Source organism: Macaca nemestrina, chromosome 2, assembly GCF_043159975.1.
Source record: "Macaca nemestrina isolate mMacNem1 chromosome 2, mMacNem.hap1, whole genome shotgun sequence".
In the NCBI taxonomy this organism is placed as follows: Eukaryota; Metazoa; Chordata; class Mammalia; order Primates; family Cercopithecidae; genus Macaca; species Macaca nemestrina.
Window position 1 is genome coordinate 29,689,798 of NC_092126.1, and position 17,108 is coordinate 29,706,905.

At 35.6% G+C, this 17,108-nt stretch overlaps 1 protein-coding gene across 7 annotated transcripts in view; it reads left to right on the top strand.

Annotated features, from left to right (window-relative positions):
* The window catches only part of LOC105465810 (SATB homeobox 1), a 99,595-nt gene that overhangs the window by 36,787 nt on the left and 45,700 nt on the right, over positions 1-17,108 (top strand). For all 7 annotated transcript variants that reach the window (XM_011714434.3, XM_011714435.3, XM_011714433.3 and 4 more), the window contains exons 6-7: positions 10,942-11,053; positions 13,314-13,768. In XM_011714434.3, the coding sequence (XP_011712736.1) occupies positions 10,942-11,053; positions 13,314-13,768 (567 nt within the window). The remainder of the gene's footprint in view (positions 1-10,941; positions 11,054-13,313; positions 13,769-17,108) is intronic.

The window sequence follows — 17,108 nt, forward strand, 5'->3', positions numbered from 1 at the left end:
CCCATAGAAATGCTAATCTAGTTGACTCAGGTTGAAGATGCAAACCAGTTGATAGGTTGGAAGTTAAGAAAAGAGTAAAGTTTTTAATTGCTAGCACTATTTGAGATCACATTCTTATCTGAATAACAAGACATGATACTTCATTACTGGATACCACCGTCTCAGGCTTGTCCCATTTTACTGTCCACCTGGTATTTGTTCCAAGGCAGTTCAGAAATGTAACAAGTATTAACTTTGTGAAATGTCGCAATGAGACTCTTCTCTGTGTTGAAACTCCTGGGTTATGATAACATATGACACAGCTTGATCCAGTTTTCTTTTTACTTTTTAATGGGACTATTTCTTTAGAGTAATGGCGTTTCTTCAACAACTTCATTCTGTTACTTTTTGTGTGTTTTTGTTTGTCATTGCTCTCTAGCATCCCTTTAATTAGCTCCCAGCATTGTAGGAATCAGGAATGTGAGTTCTGCTGTGGCCAGCTATATAAGCTTGGGCAGCTGACTCCATGACTCAATTTTCTCATCTGTCAAGTAGGAAGATAATAGTACCAATTTCTCAGTCTTGTTTTGAGAATTAAATGAGCTGGTACTTAGAAAACATTTAGAACAGTTTTCAGTCCTAAAGTGTGCCATAACTAGTTGTTTTTCTAAAATGTGGGCATTGAGAGTTTGAAATCCCACTTGCACATGCCACATGGTCTAAGTAACTCTCTGGCTACATGGAAGATTTTGGTGCAATCTTCATTTTTAGTGAAAACAACCAAATACTTTTCATTTGTGAAAAAATTAAAGGACTATATTATAACTCAAACTCAACATTAAGGAACACTTGCAATCGTTATGAAGTTATGACGTATTTTAAAATGGAAGTGGAAGACTGAAGCTTGTACTTTAAATAAATCGATCTGGAAGTTTAGCAAATATGAGACCCTAGACTAGACAATGTCAAGTAGAATAAAGATGGGACCGTTATCAAGAGGTGAGCTTTTGCCAGTATCTTTTCCATTAACTAACCTCGCCTGTACTCCCAGCACCCAAGGTTGTGTCCTCTCCTTATGTGCCCATCGTAGCATTTTCCACATTGTTTTGAAATAGTCTGTGGACTAACTAGGCTGTCTGTGTGCACTGTAATTGACTGTCCCAAAGGAACTAAGTTGTATTCATCACTGTCATAGATCCTGACACACAGTAGGAACTCGGGAATATTCGTCAGACTTAACCTTGTAGGATTTGCAGATGTTTATTTCATAAACCAATATAGCACATCAGTGGTTGTATTAATAGTACTCTATAGATACTTTTATCTACAGTATCCTATCTCATGAAATATTTTTCTGTTATACTTAATTCTGTATTTTTACCTAACAAAGAACAAATCACTTCTGAATTTTTCTCTTAAGAAAACCTACTGACATTCCAAGCTGTCTCATGCTTTTATATGTTTGATAATGTTCATGAATATGTGTACTAAACTTAAACGTTTGTAAGCACAACAGTAGCCTTGGAGTTACAGGGAACTCAGAGGTCTGAATGCTTAAAAAGACCTAATTATACATCACAGTTAAGAACAAGCTTTAAAAACATATGCAGCATTTTTTAATTTTTAAATTTTTCTTCCACAATGGTACATGTATTTCCGCCTGGCTAATAATTTTCATTTTGTCTCAGTTGCATTATATTTGAGACCCACACTTCTTTACTGTTATTTTTATTTGTTTATTTTCTTCTCATATTCAAGAGTAAAATGGGAAATTTTCAATAACAGTCAGATAATTTACAAAGATGCTGACATTGCCAGTACGGAAATGTTAACAGTATCACCCCGTGTTCGCTTACAATGTCCATTCCTCAGTTGTGTTCTAAAGTCTACATTTGGCCTAAGAGACTCCATTTAAGGCTATCAACATACAGTGTTTTAAAGTCATCTGTGTAAAGGTCTAGAGTCACCTGAATTTAGAGAGAGCTGCAAGTGTAGATAACTGTTCAGCCATTCCATAATGGGCCTTAGGGACTTGGTTTGTCCACCTTCTAAGCATGATCACCAGCTCAGCCTGGAAAACACATGTTTAGTGATGGATGGAGCTCTTTATTATATGATTTACAACCCATTCCAACACATTTTTCTCATTTCACCATAACTTCTAATGAGACGATTACCAGAGGATGGCATTTTCCTATACTGTGAAGGATTTTCATAATATTGATTGAGATGAAGCCAGATTAATTTGATTTTTCTTTATGATCTAATCCAGAGGTGACATTGGTTTATATTTATCTGGTAGACATGGGAAGTCTTATCTGAAAGCTAACAACGATGAATAAAACACAGAAATCAAAGCTGTGGTTTAGCCCTCAGTCATCTGTGAAGTCTTGGATCAGAGCTGAGTGGGGTCCATGGACCCCACAATCTGCTCTAAGGTTTTATGCAGACCCTGAGATTATAAGCCAGTTTTGAGAATGCATGGGGGACAGCTTTCATAGGTTTTATGTAATTTCCAAAGTTAGTTCTGTGACCCCATAAATAGCTAAAAGCCAGGAGATATTTTACCCCCAATTTTTAGGCAGTATGGCTTAAAAATCTAATATGCTCATGTACAGAAGGAATGCAATAGGGAACATAAAGTCTCTTGTAAAGAGTTACAGAACCTAATTCTAATATTTACTTTTGGAAAATGAATTGCTCGAAGTACTTTAGTTCTTGTTTTCGCTCTGTGGTTTAAGGTTTTTTTGTTTGTTTGTTTGTTTTTTAAAAAAGGTTCTATTTAGGACCTCTGGAACTTAACACGAATTTGGTATCTTTTTTTTCTTCTATTTCTAAGTACAGGTACTAGACATTTTAATCTCTAGAGAGGATGAGTGATTTAACCACACAAGGGCATCAGAGAAAGAGATTTCTCAAATGGGTACATTGGTATACTGTAGTGCCTAAGATTCAGAATCAGGAAACAGTTTTTGCAATAAAATCAAATAAAACTCTTTGGATTCATATTTATCTAATGAAAAACTTGTGAAAATTCTATTTGGATATAACATAATATTTAACTTAATAATGAGTATATTTTAAGTAGTCATAAGCAGGATGTCAGTGGGGCCGTAACCTTCCTAAAAAATAGGACTCTAGTTGGAGACATTTGCACAGTGAGTACCTGAGAGTGAATAATGTGCGTTACAATTGAATCTTCTTTAGTCCCTCTGTTTGAGAAGACATACAGATTTCATAGACTTTTAAAGCTGTTAAGAGGAGACGTTGGAGATTATCTAGTTCAGTTCCCTTCCTGTTACAGCTCCTGTGTGCAGTTAATTTGGAATGTTACATGCACTTAATATACCTTTTAAAAATATTTTATAGTTTAAGCTATTTACCAATATATTCATTTGGTTTGAGTAAGGTTTCAGTGTGATAAGAAAGGTCTGGCTAGGTACTTATACAAAAGGGCAGAATAGAGAATCTGGTCAGAACATATTATCTGGGCATTATATAATTTACTTTATGGGAAGAGCCATGTAAACTGTGAACCAACATTTTCTTTAAAAGTTATGAATCGAGTATTTAAATCAATAAAATTTCTGTGCTTTGATATGATCACATTTCCATCTTTAGGAAATATAGTAGGAAAATAAAATAGAATTGGATGTGTTCTCTTTGTGCTTCCTTTTGTATTCCTTTGGAGCTTTGTACTGAGTTTCCAATTTTAGCAATGTGCCAGGGTTACTTTGTATGAAAATGCCATTTTCAGGCACTAGGATTGATCAAGATGGCAAGAGCCATAACTATGACAACTGGAGTTTAAGTAAAATTTAGAAGTGATTAGTCTCTTCTCAACAAATTGAGATTCCAAATATGCCCCAGTTGTATCTCCCAAGAGAATAGCTTAAAAAGCAATAGAGGATCCAGAGGGAAAGATTTGGGAAACAGAAGCTAACAAGCACAAACAGAATATTACACTTAGAAATCCTGCCATTCGCTCTCATAAACTGAAGCCCATTCCCCGTCCTTCCCACCCCCAAAATACCAGATGGGAGCTACCTGTTAATTTTCAACAAATTCATTTCTTGTCAATATATCATATCTCATACGATGCCTCTTGGAGCTTGTTTGTAGTATTTGGTGTCCTTTGAGATTAAAAGAAAACCTCATTTACGAGGAATTCCTGTGAAAATTGTATTTGAATGTGGAGTTGATGTGAAGTTAAAGTTTGACCTTTGAATTTTCCTCGGCCAGATAAAAAGCTGCTGTAAAAAATCAGGCCATAGGTAGTCAGGACAAAAGGGTGGGAGATTAGAATGTATGAAGTTGCACGTCTCAAAAAATAAAAATATAAAATAATAAAAGCCAGTAGTTTGACAGAGTGTTCAGTAAATGCTCATTTTATTGAAAATTACAAAAAGGTGCTTAATGCCTTTGCGCCATTAATACAATACATTAAAAGGTTACTGTCAAGATTAGTGTTCCATCCCTGAAAATTAACTATAGGGCTTTACACATCACCATGCACAGACTGAGAAGTTAAAGGTTTTTTAAAGACACATTTTGCATTGTGCAGCCATTTATTTCAGAAAACAATTATTTTAGACTTTGTGCCAAAGACATTAGGAATGATGTGCTTTCATTTAAAGCACGGACATAACAGATACGTATTATAAACAAGGTAGAACCATGAAATTCTCCTTATAGAATAAAACCTGTGCAAGATTATTTCCCTTGCTGTCTCTCTAGAGTATTCCAATTCAAAACATACATTCCTTCCTACAGAAAAAAGATATTCAGATTCCTTAGTTGAAATTAATTAGCATTCAGAAACCAGATAGCATGTTTTTGGGTATTCATGAGATCTCTGTTTGAAAAAAATGTTTTTAACTTGTAGAAATGTGTTGCAACACACAGATGGGAAGAAAAAGAAAAAAAAATCTCTTTAGCAAGCACTGTGTGTAAAAGGAATATTACATTTTGCACGCTCCTGATTGCTCTGTGTAAACAGTTTTTGACATCTGTCTTTATAGTTTTCAAGGAGAGGAAGACTTTGTTAAAAGAATCATTTTTATACAGCAGTCACCATTTCAGTCTTGCTTTACCTGTATTATGAAAGCAGATGGTCTGCATGTCTTTTGAATATTTATAACTATCAAAAACAATCTCTTGCTATTCACCCTTAGGCTTATGAGATGTCAGGACTGTTCTGGTTGAAAAAAATCATCTTGGGTGTTTACAGAAAGAGGATTACATTAAGCTAAAATGACTATACATTTTCCAGTTTAATATTTGTCCATCAGCTGTTTAATCGTATTTAGATAATTGTGTAAATAAGATGTTGTAGCCCTTGCCCTCTCTGCTGATGGAGCCTGAAAGCTTTAAACATGGGTGAACCACCATTTTGTAGATGCTTTTGCTACCTCCTCCCCACCTCAGCTAAGCCATCAGCTAGTCCTTGGTAAGTTTTGATCATGATATCACAGTCCTGGGTTTTTTTTTTTTTAAAGTAGTGCACAAAAAGCAAGTATGTAGATCATATGTCATACTAGGAAGCTGCTGGCTTCCTGTACAGGCTGTTTAGTTTATTAGGGTATATTGTAATATGCAAATATGGTACAGCACTCCAATTACCCTTTAAAGCTGACATGGTTTTCTCTTTATTTTCTATGAGCATGCAGAGCTCTGAGGGTATTTTGGAAAACTTTTGGTATAGTGGGGGTTAACTGTTTTTTGACTGGAAGCTGAGCAATCAGAGATAACAGATTTTGCTGTGGTTGGTTGATTTGGCAGAAAAGCATGAACAGTTTTGGTTTAAATGATTGAATAACCTGATTAGCATTGTTTTGGGGTGGTTTTTTTTGGTTGTTGTTAAAGGCACAACAAAGCAATTTTAAGGGTAATCAGATCACTGCCTTTCCCCAGCTGATGAATCTTTTTTTGAGAAGGGCTCACCTCTCTCAAAACTCCTTCGTTGGCTACTAAGATGAACAAGTAAAAAAATAAAACAATCTTCCTTCATTTTTTAAACATGTTAAAAATATATAACTACAGTACATATGATATTGTAGCAGGGGTTTAAAAGAATATAATTTTTTGAAAAATTATGTAACCTCAACCGATTCCTTGTGGTTTTTGTTTTTCAAATTTGAAAGAGCTAGAGTATTTTAGAGCAAAGGTTCAGAATGTTCTATCTATCTTTAAGTTAGGCTTTAGAAAAATTCCACCCTTACCTTTTCACAATTAGAAAGGTTATAAATAATGTATTTGGCTGAAAAGGAAGCTCAGCCTGTGGCAGATGGTATCATTCTAGAGTACTGGGGTTTCTGTGAAGATGGCATTCTTTCAGATCGGAACTTCAGCAGACTCTCAGAAAGAACCGAAGCTCCTCATAGGGAGTAGACATGTGCTTTATGGATCTTAGAAAAGCTTACAACTTGGCTCCTAGGATGAGAATATTGTGTCACACTGGGGTTATGAGACCCACAGCCAATTTCTGCCGACTTTGAAATTGTATTTCCCAACACTGGAAACTGTGGCCTGTTTATTGGTTGGTACACCGTGTAGCATTTGAACTTGGGATTTCAACCGACTGAGTTTTGTCGGTTGGTTTATTTTATTCTGTGAACATTGATGTTTTATACAGACCAGCCACTGAATAGGAAACTTGCCATACAAGTTGTGTCTTTTTCAAAGTGCTTTGGATAGCTCATATAAATAGACACAGAGAGAGAACTGGAATAACATAACCACCGAGCACTGCAACTTCCGAGACATCTGTGTGGATGTATTTTGAAAAACCTGGGAAGGGATCTCTTGCAAATTAGTGAACAAAGGTTCTTGAAACTATGATTTCTATCACGACAGCCAAAGCGATGGATTTGAAAGATTTGTGTCACAGTTAAGCTGCCATTATCTTTGACCTTTAAGGGGAAGAAAAAAGGGGAAGAGGATTTCTGGTGGCTTGTTTCAGTAACCCTTTTTAATGATCACCTAGTTTGTGTCCAGCCCTCTGATGAATCCAGAATGTATTGAGATGAGACCTAAGGCCCACAGTCCAGTGCAAAATAAACAGCAGGATGAGTGCTCTAGTGCAGGAGGTTTGGGAAGTTAGGAAAGGCCTCATGGAAGCAAGGATGCCCAGGATGTATCCTGAAGGATGAGCAGCTGTTAGCTAGAGATGGAAGAGGGCGTGGGTCATGCATCCAAGCCAGAGGAGTGGTATTCCTTCTTGATGCTTTCTACCAGATATAGGCCAGCTTCAGAAAACACCACCAAATTGGAGTATGAGAAGAAATGAAATATTTCCCTTTGGTGTTCTCCCTTACTATTCCTTGACCCAACTTGGAACTTAATAATTTAATCAGTATACTTTATTCTACATTAAAAAGACTCAGAATACTGTGTATCATTTGAAACTTTTATCTGATACTCCTTTGATATTTAAAGCATAGTCACCTGATGTGAAATGTGATCATATAATGAAAGCCCAGTGATGAGGAGGAGGCAGAGGGTTGTCATAGTAATTAACATCTCTTCAGTTTATACATAATATGTTACAGGCTCTGTGCTAATTGTATCACATCTATTATTTATTGTCTGTCCAAGGGCAGATACTATGTCTCTTCAAGTCATTTTCCTAGCGAGTTGCCCAGTCCTTGGCACATGGTAGAATATAAGTATATGCTAAATGAATTTTTAAAATGCCTGAATGGATGAATTCTCAGAACAACTCCATGAGGTATATGCTATTACCATTCCCATTTAGCATGGGAAGTTGTGATGGAATGGTCAACTGTTTGACCCAAGGTCATGCTACCAGTGTGTGACACATCCTCACTTGAATGTGTGTTTATTTCTATTCTGTTTTGTCAGATGAACATTTAGTGTTTATTTTATTATGTGCCAGGCATTGAGCTAGAAAATAATATGGTGCCCCAGACCTGTGTGAACTCACAGCTTAGTGCAGTCTTTTTAAACCAGTATCTCCTTTTAAGTGACACAAGAGTCCCAAGCCTTTCTGATGTGGAACTTGGCCTACTATCTGTACGTCCCACCACCTAGGAAAATATTACCAATCTTGACTTTCTTTTGTGTTATCAAAACAATAGGTGTTTTTTTCCTGATATTCTAAATTTAAGATTACACTATTGAATATGATTTTTCAAATGCCATGTGCACCACAAAATTCTGCAGTCTCTTTCCTGCCATTGAAACCGGCTGACTGGTCTATTCCAATGCTATGCCTAAGCCTTTAGTAGGAATTTTACCACCTGAAACACACACACAGACACGCCCACACATCCTCCTCATGAAGTGACTATATGAGCAATCTAATTGGACAGATTATTTCATATTGTCCAATAAAATCAGACATGACTCCAAGTTGCCTGAATTAGGAAATATTTCCTAGTCACTCAAAAGCACAGAAAGATAGGGAATCCAAAAAGTTGCTTTGTCCTGCATTATTAGTTGTGAATTAGCTTTTTGATTTAAGTCTTGCTTAGGCTATTATTTACATTAATCAGAGTTTCCTAAGCATACACCATGTGACAAAAAAGCACTTAAGCCCAGAACCTACCAATTTAGGGTTAAGTAGGGTAGGGGGAAGTTTTGAGGATGATGCATATATGGATATTATTTTCCATGTATGGATAATAATAAACTGTATAGCACTATTACATATAGGGTCTAGTTTTATAATATTTAAGACATTTTTTCACACACACACCATGGATTCTTCTTCCTTCCATCATCCCCTACATTTTCCACTGTTGATATACAAATCACATTAAATTGAGATGATCTATTTACATATCTGTGTTCTTAATGGATAGTAAACTTCTTGTAGGCAGAGGCTGTCTGCCATCTTTGGATGACAGGTGCCTCATCTTTGTAGGCAGATGCCTCTGCCATCTTTGCATCCTTAGTACCAGCCAGGCATATAGTAGGTGTGCAGCAAAGAGCAAATTTCATATATAGAACTGTTGGCAAACTGAAGTAGACTGGATGTTTTTCAAAAACCTCAGCAAAATTTGGATATTCTATACACTTCTAAAAAGTAAAACATAAACCACATCTAAAACTTATGTGTATTATTACATTAACATTTAAGAAACTGCCAGAATATCTAGATAAAGAGTAATAATTTTTTTAAAAATTGGACCAGAGTGGAAGAACATCAACTGTCATCCATTTGCAGAAGAATCACCATTATCCATCAGCGATCTCAATAGTTTTTATTAGTGTCTGACTTTATTGATCCCTTATTACGAGAGAGTAAGTGAGATTGAAGCTGACAGATCAGGTAATCTTCTGGCTCTGGTTTTGGCAACTTTGCTAAGTGTCTTTTTACACTGTGGACTGTGGGAGGCTCTTAGTGAAATTGCAAGCTATTGGATTAATGGCAGAGCATCATGAACACATTAAGAATGTCTTTTTAGAGATATAAAATGTGAAAATGACTATAAAGTAGAAAGTGTCAAAAAAAAAAAGATATCACAGTGCCTCTTAGGAAAGATAGCTGTGTTTTACATAAATAATGCGACTCCAGCTTATCCTTCACTGGAAGTTCTTTAGAGATCCCCCAAATTTACATATTCCGGAAATGTGTGCATGCTACAGAATTAACACTGATGGTGGATGTCAGGAGAATGAATAATAACTGAAAGAGCTTTACATTAGAGGTAACTTAAGATAATTATGTAAAAATACTTTTTTCCCCAAACTGGCTTTTCTGGTTGCTCACTGCCTTTTGAACAGTGCTGCCTTCTATAAACTGTTTCACAATAGACCAACTGATGTCTAAAATGTGAGTTCTGTTTCTGCAAATAGGGTTGAGGGATAGATTGGTGCTGCAAAATCTTACTCCTAAGACTCGGTAGGGAGTTAAGTTAGCTGTTACTATAGAATATGGGTAACGGGTTAAAATGGACCATGAATTTAGTCCTTGAAATTAACATAACCAAAATTTGCTGGGAAGATTGAAAAAGATTTTTAAAAAAATCCTCCTAGTATTAAAATCATGTTTTTCTTCATTTTTTAAAAAAAACACTACTTAGTAATACATTAAAATCATGTCTTTCTTCATTTTTGTGTGTTAAAGAGCTGACACTGTTTTCAGAGCATTTATTAAAAGCAGGATAAAGAAAAGTCACAGTAGGTCATGGTTTTGTGGTATCCTTGAGAAATTGAGAAGCATGAAATGTATAAATTTAAAATTTTTATAATCAGTTTGAAATTCAGAACTTAAGCTTTACTATTCATGAAGCCAGTAATAAGATTGCAGAATGTTTTTCTCTTGATAAAGGATCTCTGTGAATAGTTTGTTTCTTCTCAAATACGATCAGTTAACCTTTGATCAGTGTTAATGCACCTCCACTTTGAATCCAAATAATAGACTGGAAAGCGCAAGTGCTGTTTCTCAAATTTTAATATACATGCGAATCCCCTGGGGACCTTGGTAAAATGCAGGTGCTGAGTGCACTGGTCTGGGGTAGGGCCCAAGATTCTGCATTTCTAACAAGCTTCCAAGTGATGCCCATATTGCTGGTCCCTGGTCTATACTTTGAGTAGAAAGGATGTAGAGTCCAGTCAAAAAATCACAAAGTCACATATATTTATGAATCACAATTATAAAGTCATCTTCATGTGTTTGGATTTACTGGGACCAGTGGAAGTTTGACAGCCTAGGAATGGATGACATTGATGGAGATTCAGTAAATGCTAAAGCAAAGTCTGTGGGTTTGATAGCTCTATACTGGTCTCAGTGGGCTGTTGCTTTCTACTTAAATAAGCATTTGATGATCTACTTAATGAATTTTAAGAAGTCGAAGCTTTAGGCTAAAGTGAGAAACCAAAATGTATTGGTACTCAGTTGATTAAAAAAAATACAGTTGCCACAATTGAGATCATTTCTGTGTTCCATCTTGTGCCGCTGTGTATTACAAATGTTCTCCCCCCTTCTTCATGCAGAGTATGATTTCTTCCATTGTGAACAGTACTTACTATGCAAATGTCTCAGCAGCAAAATGTCAAGAATTTGGAAGGTGGTACAAACATTTCAAGAAGACAAAAGATATGATGGGTAAGCAAAAAAACGTTGCAGCAGTGGCTACATACCATTACGTGTCATTTGGGGGTTTATCAAAGTCACATCTAAAGCCAGGTCTTTTGATTGCCCAATTAGAGATCAATTTAGAATGTTTCTTTGGGGGTGGGAAGTGGGTATGAGTATAATGAGATAATTAAATTCAATAAATGTTTGTGTTTAAATCAGCCAAACTGACTTGGTTGTCAGACATGCAGAAAATCGAGGCGTTAGGAGGGGAGCTGTCATTTTTTAACATCTCAGTGAAGACCTAACCAGGCCTTGAATAGCTAATATTAGCTGTGATTTCTTTCAGTGATAAGTCATGCTTTTAGGTTTTTTGTTTTTGTCTGGTTGAATGAGAAAGTCCCTACTTTTACACCCAATTTTTAAGGAAATTAAACTTCTTAAACTATATTTATAGTTTCCACAATAGAGATCAAGTGATTTTTATAGCTCTAACTCCCCAGCCCCCATGGATGGGCACTTTGATAAGCATACTGCTTTACCATTCATACCAGAGCAATTATTGCATCATTTCTAAACTTTTAATTCCAAGAGAGCATTCTATCTTAACACATAACTTTAGGTGAATATTTGTTATGCAAGAAGTACACTAAAATTATCTGCAGTGTAAAATGACAGATAAAAGTTGTGTATGGTACCTAAGCATTTAGATGACGGCATTTTCTCCCTGTTGAGTTTGTTAATGTTCACAAAAGCAAACACTGTGATTAAGGTTAATGTTTTAATTTTTATTAATATTCTCTTTCACCTACTTGTACCCTCCAAAACATATATTTTAAAATAATACAGGAATGGGCATTATGTCCTGTTTTAAATCTATTTCTGTTTATTTCTTTACTTTCATTTAATAACTTTTTTTCTAAAAATTTTTTAAGCAATAAGAAACCCAAATTTTGAGCATGTTTTAGCTCTTAATATTTGAAGAAAAACCATCCATCTACCAAAATGGATTCTTTGCCTTTTATAGCTTAAGGCTGTAATGAAGACAATGCATCATTTTTGGAATAATTGCTTGAATTACTACTCTCTGTGAATGGCCCACTTGGGCTGATATCACTGGTAGAAACTGAAGGTTTCTTCCCCAATTCTTAGTTATATTTTGCATATATCAGGAGCTATAGCACTATGATAAAGTTCCTCTAAATGTAAAACCTGCATATTTAATGAAAAGAGAATTGATGATTAAAATCAAACTAGAGTCTATACATGGGAAGTCTGTGTACAATTTGGAAACTCCTGTTTATGTACAGCTTCATGCTCAGCCCTTCCAGCCAAGAGCATCGAACCAGTCTCCTCCTCGTACAGAAAAGCATTTACACACTTAGAGATGATGCTCAGCCAATCCATATGAGGAACCTAGCCAAGGGAGAAGCATTCATCCTGGGTAGGTGGGAATAAATTGCAAAATCATGACAGCATCACCATTGTACCAGAACGATTCCCTGCAAGATTGTCTTTAGCATCTGGTGATGGCCATAGCTTCCTGAAGAAAAACATTTGGATCTTAGCAACACTGGGTATGCTGGCTTGATATATAATAAATCACTTGCTTTATTCTAAAAAGTATTTCCAGATATACCTACTGCCCATGATGGTTAGAATTAAAATGAAACAAGGCATATATGATATTCAGCAAGCATTCAATATGCACTTACTATTATGCCCATTTTTGTTTATTACGTTAACTACTTCTACTCACTGCTAGGTAAAAATTGAAAGTAGGTAACATTTTACGTCATATTTTTTCTTCTACACCTTTTTCCTAGAGTACTAAAGTTAATGAATACCATGAGAATATATTTGTAAAATTTTTAGTTGCTTATTATAAGTTTATTTTCTCAGCTAACTGTTTTTAGTTGTCATTAAGCAAATGACATTCTTTTAGAAGCCATTTTTTAAAAAATATTGCTTATAAGCCTTCTTGGGGTAATAAGTGAGAGTGAACAACTAGTCGGAAAGAATTTGGATATAATTGATTTTATGCCTTAAATCTAAACCACTTTTTAAAAATGAGATTAGGAGTGCTGTCCCACTTCCAAAGTTTGTAGAATTGTTCAGAAAAGGAGAGAAAAAACACAGCCTGGTAAGTTGCAACTTGAAATTTTCTTGGTTTTTTTGGATTTGGGGTGTGCCCTGTGCCTACCCTTTTTTAATTTAGGAAGTGATTAGAAATCTTTATCAATGCTAATCATTGCTGGCTAAATGTGATTTTACTTTTTGTCCACTTTAGTTGAAATGGATAGTCTTTCTGAGCTATCCCAGCAAGGCGCCAATCATGTCAATTTTGGACAGCAACCAGTTCCAGGGAACACAGCCGAGCAGCCTCCATCCCCTGCGCAGCTCTCCCATGGCAGCCAGCCCTCTGTCCGGACCCCTCTTCCAAACCTGCACCCTGGGCTCGTATCAACGCCTATCAGTCCTCAGTTGGTCAACCAGCAGCTGGTGATGGCTCAGCTGCTGAACCAGCAGTATGCAGTGAATAGACTTTTAGCCCAGCAGTCCTTAAACCAACAATACTTGAACCACCCTCCCCCTGTCAGTAGATCTATGAATAAGCCTTTGGAGCAACAGGTTTCGACCAACACAGAGGTGTCTTCCGAAATCTACCAGTGGGTACGCGATGAACTGAAACGAGCAGGAATCTCCCAGGCAGTATTTGCACGTGTGGCTTTTAACAGAACTCAGGTCAGTTGTGTTTGGTAAATGGTTCTGTGTTGTCTCCCCTTTTCTCTCTCTTTTGTCCCATCTATAACTGAAGTTTATTATTTTACTTCTGTACTAACATTTTCTGTCTCTCTCCATGTGATCATATTACCTATTCCTAGTGGAGCCTCAATTTTATCACGCCTTTTCCTATGATACACTTCTGAATCAAGGGAAACCTATGTGCAGATTGATCCCAATTCAGGGGCTTTGAAAGACTAATTAAATGTCAAACATGTTTTAAACTGGCATTACTTGTGCTTTTATATAATGGAATCTTAAACTATAGTAGATAAGAAAAGTTTCATGACTCGGTCAAGGCCATTGGCAGGATTCCAGGCTTCTAGCCTATCGTCTTTCCCATGTATGTTATGTTACTGCCCATATCAAACTTAGGTATATAAATGTTCCCTGTTAAAGTTCCACAGCAGTGTTGTCATCGTCGTCGTCATTGTTAACACCTTGGAAGCAATAATCCACTTAATTCTAAGCAATCATTTTGAAAAAATACTATATGATGTATTAACATAATATGTTGGTAAGCTTTGTGCTCTCCCTCATGCTGTTGTCTTCCAAACTTCATTGTCTAGACCAGGCATCAGCAAACTTTATTCTGTTATCGACTAGATAGTAAATATTTTAGGTTTTGAAACACACAAAATCTCAGTTACACTGTAGAGTAATAAAGCAGCCACAGACAATAAATGAATGGCACCGGGTATGGTAGTATCTCGGTAAAACTATTTACAAAACAGGCCATGGAGTAAGTGTGGCTGGCAGGCCTTAGTTTGCAGACCCATTTGTAGAGACCTCACTGCCTGCTTATTGATACCCCTAATGTGCACAACTTTGTCTTCCTGGCCCAATTCCTGTGAAGATACTGTCTATCAGCGTGGAAGATGTTTAAGAGGGTCATGGGAAAAAAGTGATGTATATGAGAGGTGACAAGATAAAGATATTTGAGAAGCCCTAAACGCATTCTATTGAACTGTGAATGAGAATAATTTTTTTCTTTGTTTTGAAACTAGTATGATACATTATATATATGGTATTTATTTTTGGCCCAGGTACACTAAAACAAAACAAAACAAAAAACCAAACCAAAACAAACAAACAAAAAAAAAATGAAAAACCACATAACTTTAATTAGAATGAGGACATTATGCCTTTTCAACTTTTTTGTTTTACCGCTGTTCTTTCTTTTGTCAATTTATCTTATTTTTTGGCCTGACTCCCATTTTCCTTTCATATTTAAGTTACTTTGTTTATTATGTGATTATGATTATAAGAATAAAATTCTGGTACAGAAATAATCTAGTATTAATTCCTAGTTGGCAGAGTTTCCATACCTAGGAGAATCCCAGCTGTGACTTATTTTTGGCTTGCCTTAACTAGATGGGGAGTTAGGAGACCTGACAAAGCCTCTAATTCAGTGTTTGTTTTCAGTTGATTCATCTTTTTTTTTTTTTTTTTGTACGTTTGTCTATTTTTAAAAGGGCAGTTGCACAAGGCTATGTCTCAGGTTAAAGTTGTGTGGTTTTACCTAATTCCATATCTTTATAGCTTAAGAAACTGTGTTCATTATTAGCTGGTAAAATTAGTATGACACCTATATTCAGTTGGGGGATAATTATTGAAAATGAATGAAAAGTCAGCCCTCTAAGTATTCCTGTTTCTGGTAGCCTTCTTTATTTTAGTAAATATTGTAAGTACTAATAATTCTCCATACTAGGCCAAAAAAAGTAGGTGTCTACATAACAGTTCAATAATGCTTTTTTGAATTGAGTTAAAAACCCACAAAGACATCGTGACATACACACAAATTATATATGTGTGTGTGTGTATATGTATGTGTGTGTGTATATGTGTGTGTATATATATGGATGTATGTTTATATATATAGTTACTGGTGTCTTAAAAATTGAGCAAATAGTTATTTCTTAAAGCACTAAGTGTCCTTTATATAGTGAAGAATGCTAAGATAGTAGAACTCAGAGAAGTGAGGATAAAGTTGCCACCCATCATTACAGCTTTTCTTTTCTTGGGTTTATGATGTTATAGCCATTACTATGAGGAGTTGGCCATTTCTTCTGCCTTTGGTCCTTAAAAGGACAAATTCTACAATATCTACAGGATTTGTTACTGGAAGAAAGACAAAATTTTCTCTTTTATACCATGTTAATCTCTTTGAAAAGGTAATCATCTCTGTGGTTAATAAAAACAGTGACTTTATTTTTCTGAGAGTGAGAGGAGAATGAAAACCTTGTATAGCTTGATTACAGATATCTCCTTATTAATAATAGCCAATTTAGAAAAAGAAGTCATTACCAAAAAAATATTTAGTGCCCTGGATTATGAAGGAGGTTTTAAAGCTTTATATTGATAATTGATACCCTTCAGTCAAAGTAGATATAGGGCCATATTGAAGATGTTTGACTTAAGAGGAAATTTTTATATATATTTCAATATTAATTCCTTGAGAACTAGCTTTTGCACATGCAGGCATGAATGTATTTTCATTGGTCATTCTTAAAAACCACACATACATACACAGCTGCATTTATTTTTTAATGATTATGCATTCGTACGACTGGATGTAGTGTGTTTATTTCAAAGTGTATGCATTTCAATAAAAGCAGGTGCAGAGTGAGGGTATGGTGTGAGTGTGGAGTACGAAAATACACACGCTAATGCATATGTATAGACAAGGAGCTCTGCAGAGTTAAATCGCACATCACACATTTGTGTGCACCTAGTACAATGTGCAATTCCAACTCTGACTTTTAAAAAATTAATGTAAAATATGTACATACAAATACAAAGTTATATGATAGGGTCAGATAAAAACACTGTCCCTTAAAAACAACATTAAGACCTTAATATGATAGATAACACTTTTATGAATTGAGGATTATTTTAGTCATTAACAGCTCTGCATAACTTTAAAATCCTGGGTCTTATGTTTTAACTCTTGAGAATTTTCTCATCATCTTAATAGGGTTCCCTATATTAACACATTACCCTCTCAAGACTTTCACACATGGTTATTTTTTTAAGCCTACCTTTTCTGAAAATTTATGGTAAACTTATATAACTACTTGTTTTAAGGAATTTTTCCCCTTCTGAATTGATGGGCATATGTTCTTTAATTGCTGTTGAAGATACCAGCTTTTCGCATATGTCATTCATCCAGTTATGTCTATTTTGATGTCTTTTTAATGGAAACCTATGGCTAAAAGTAATTGCCAAAGCATCTAGATTTATACTTTTCAATTCACTTCTCTATCTTATTGCTATTTAATGGTTCTGACACATGCGAATA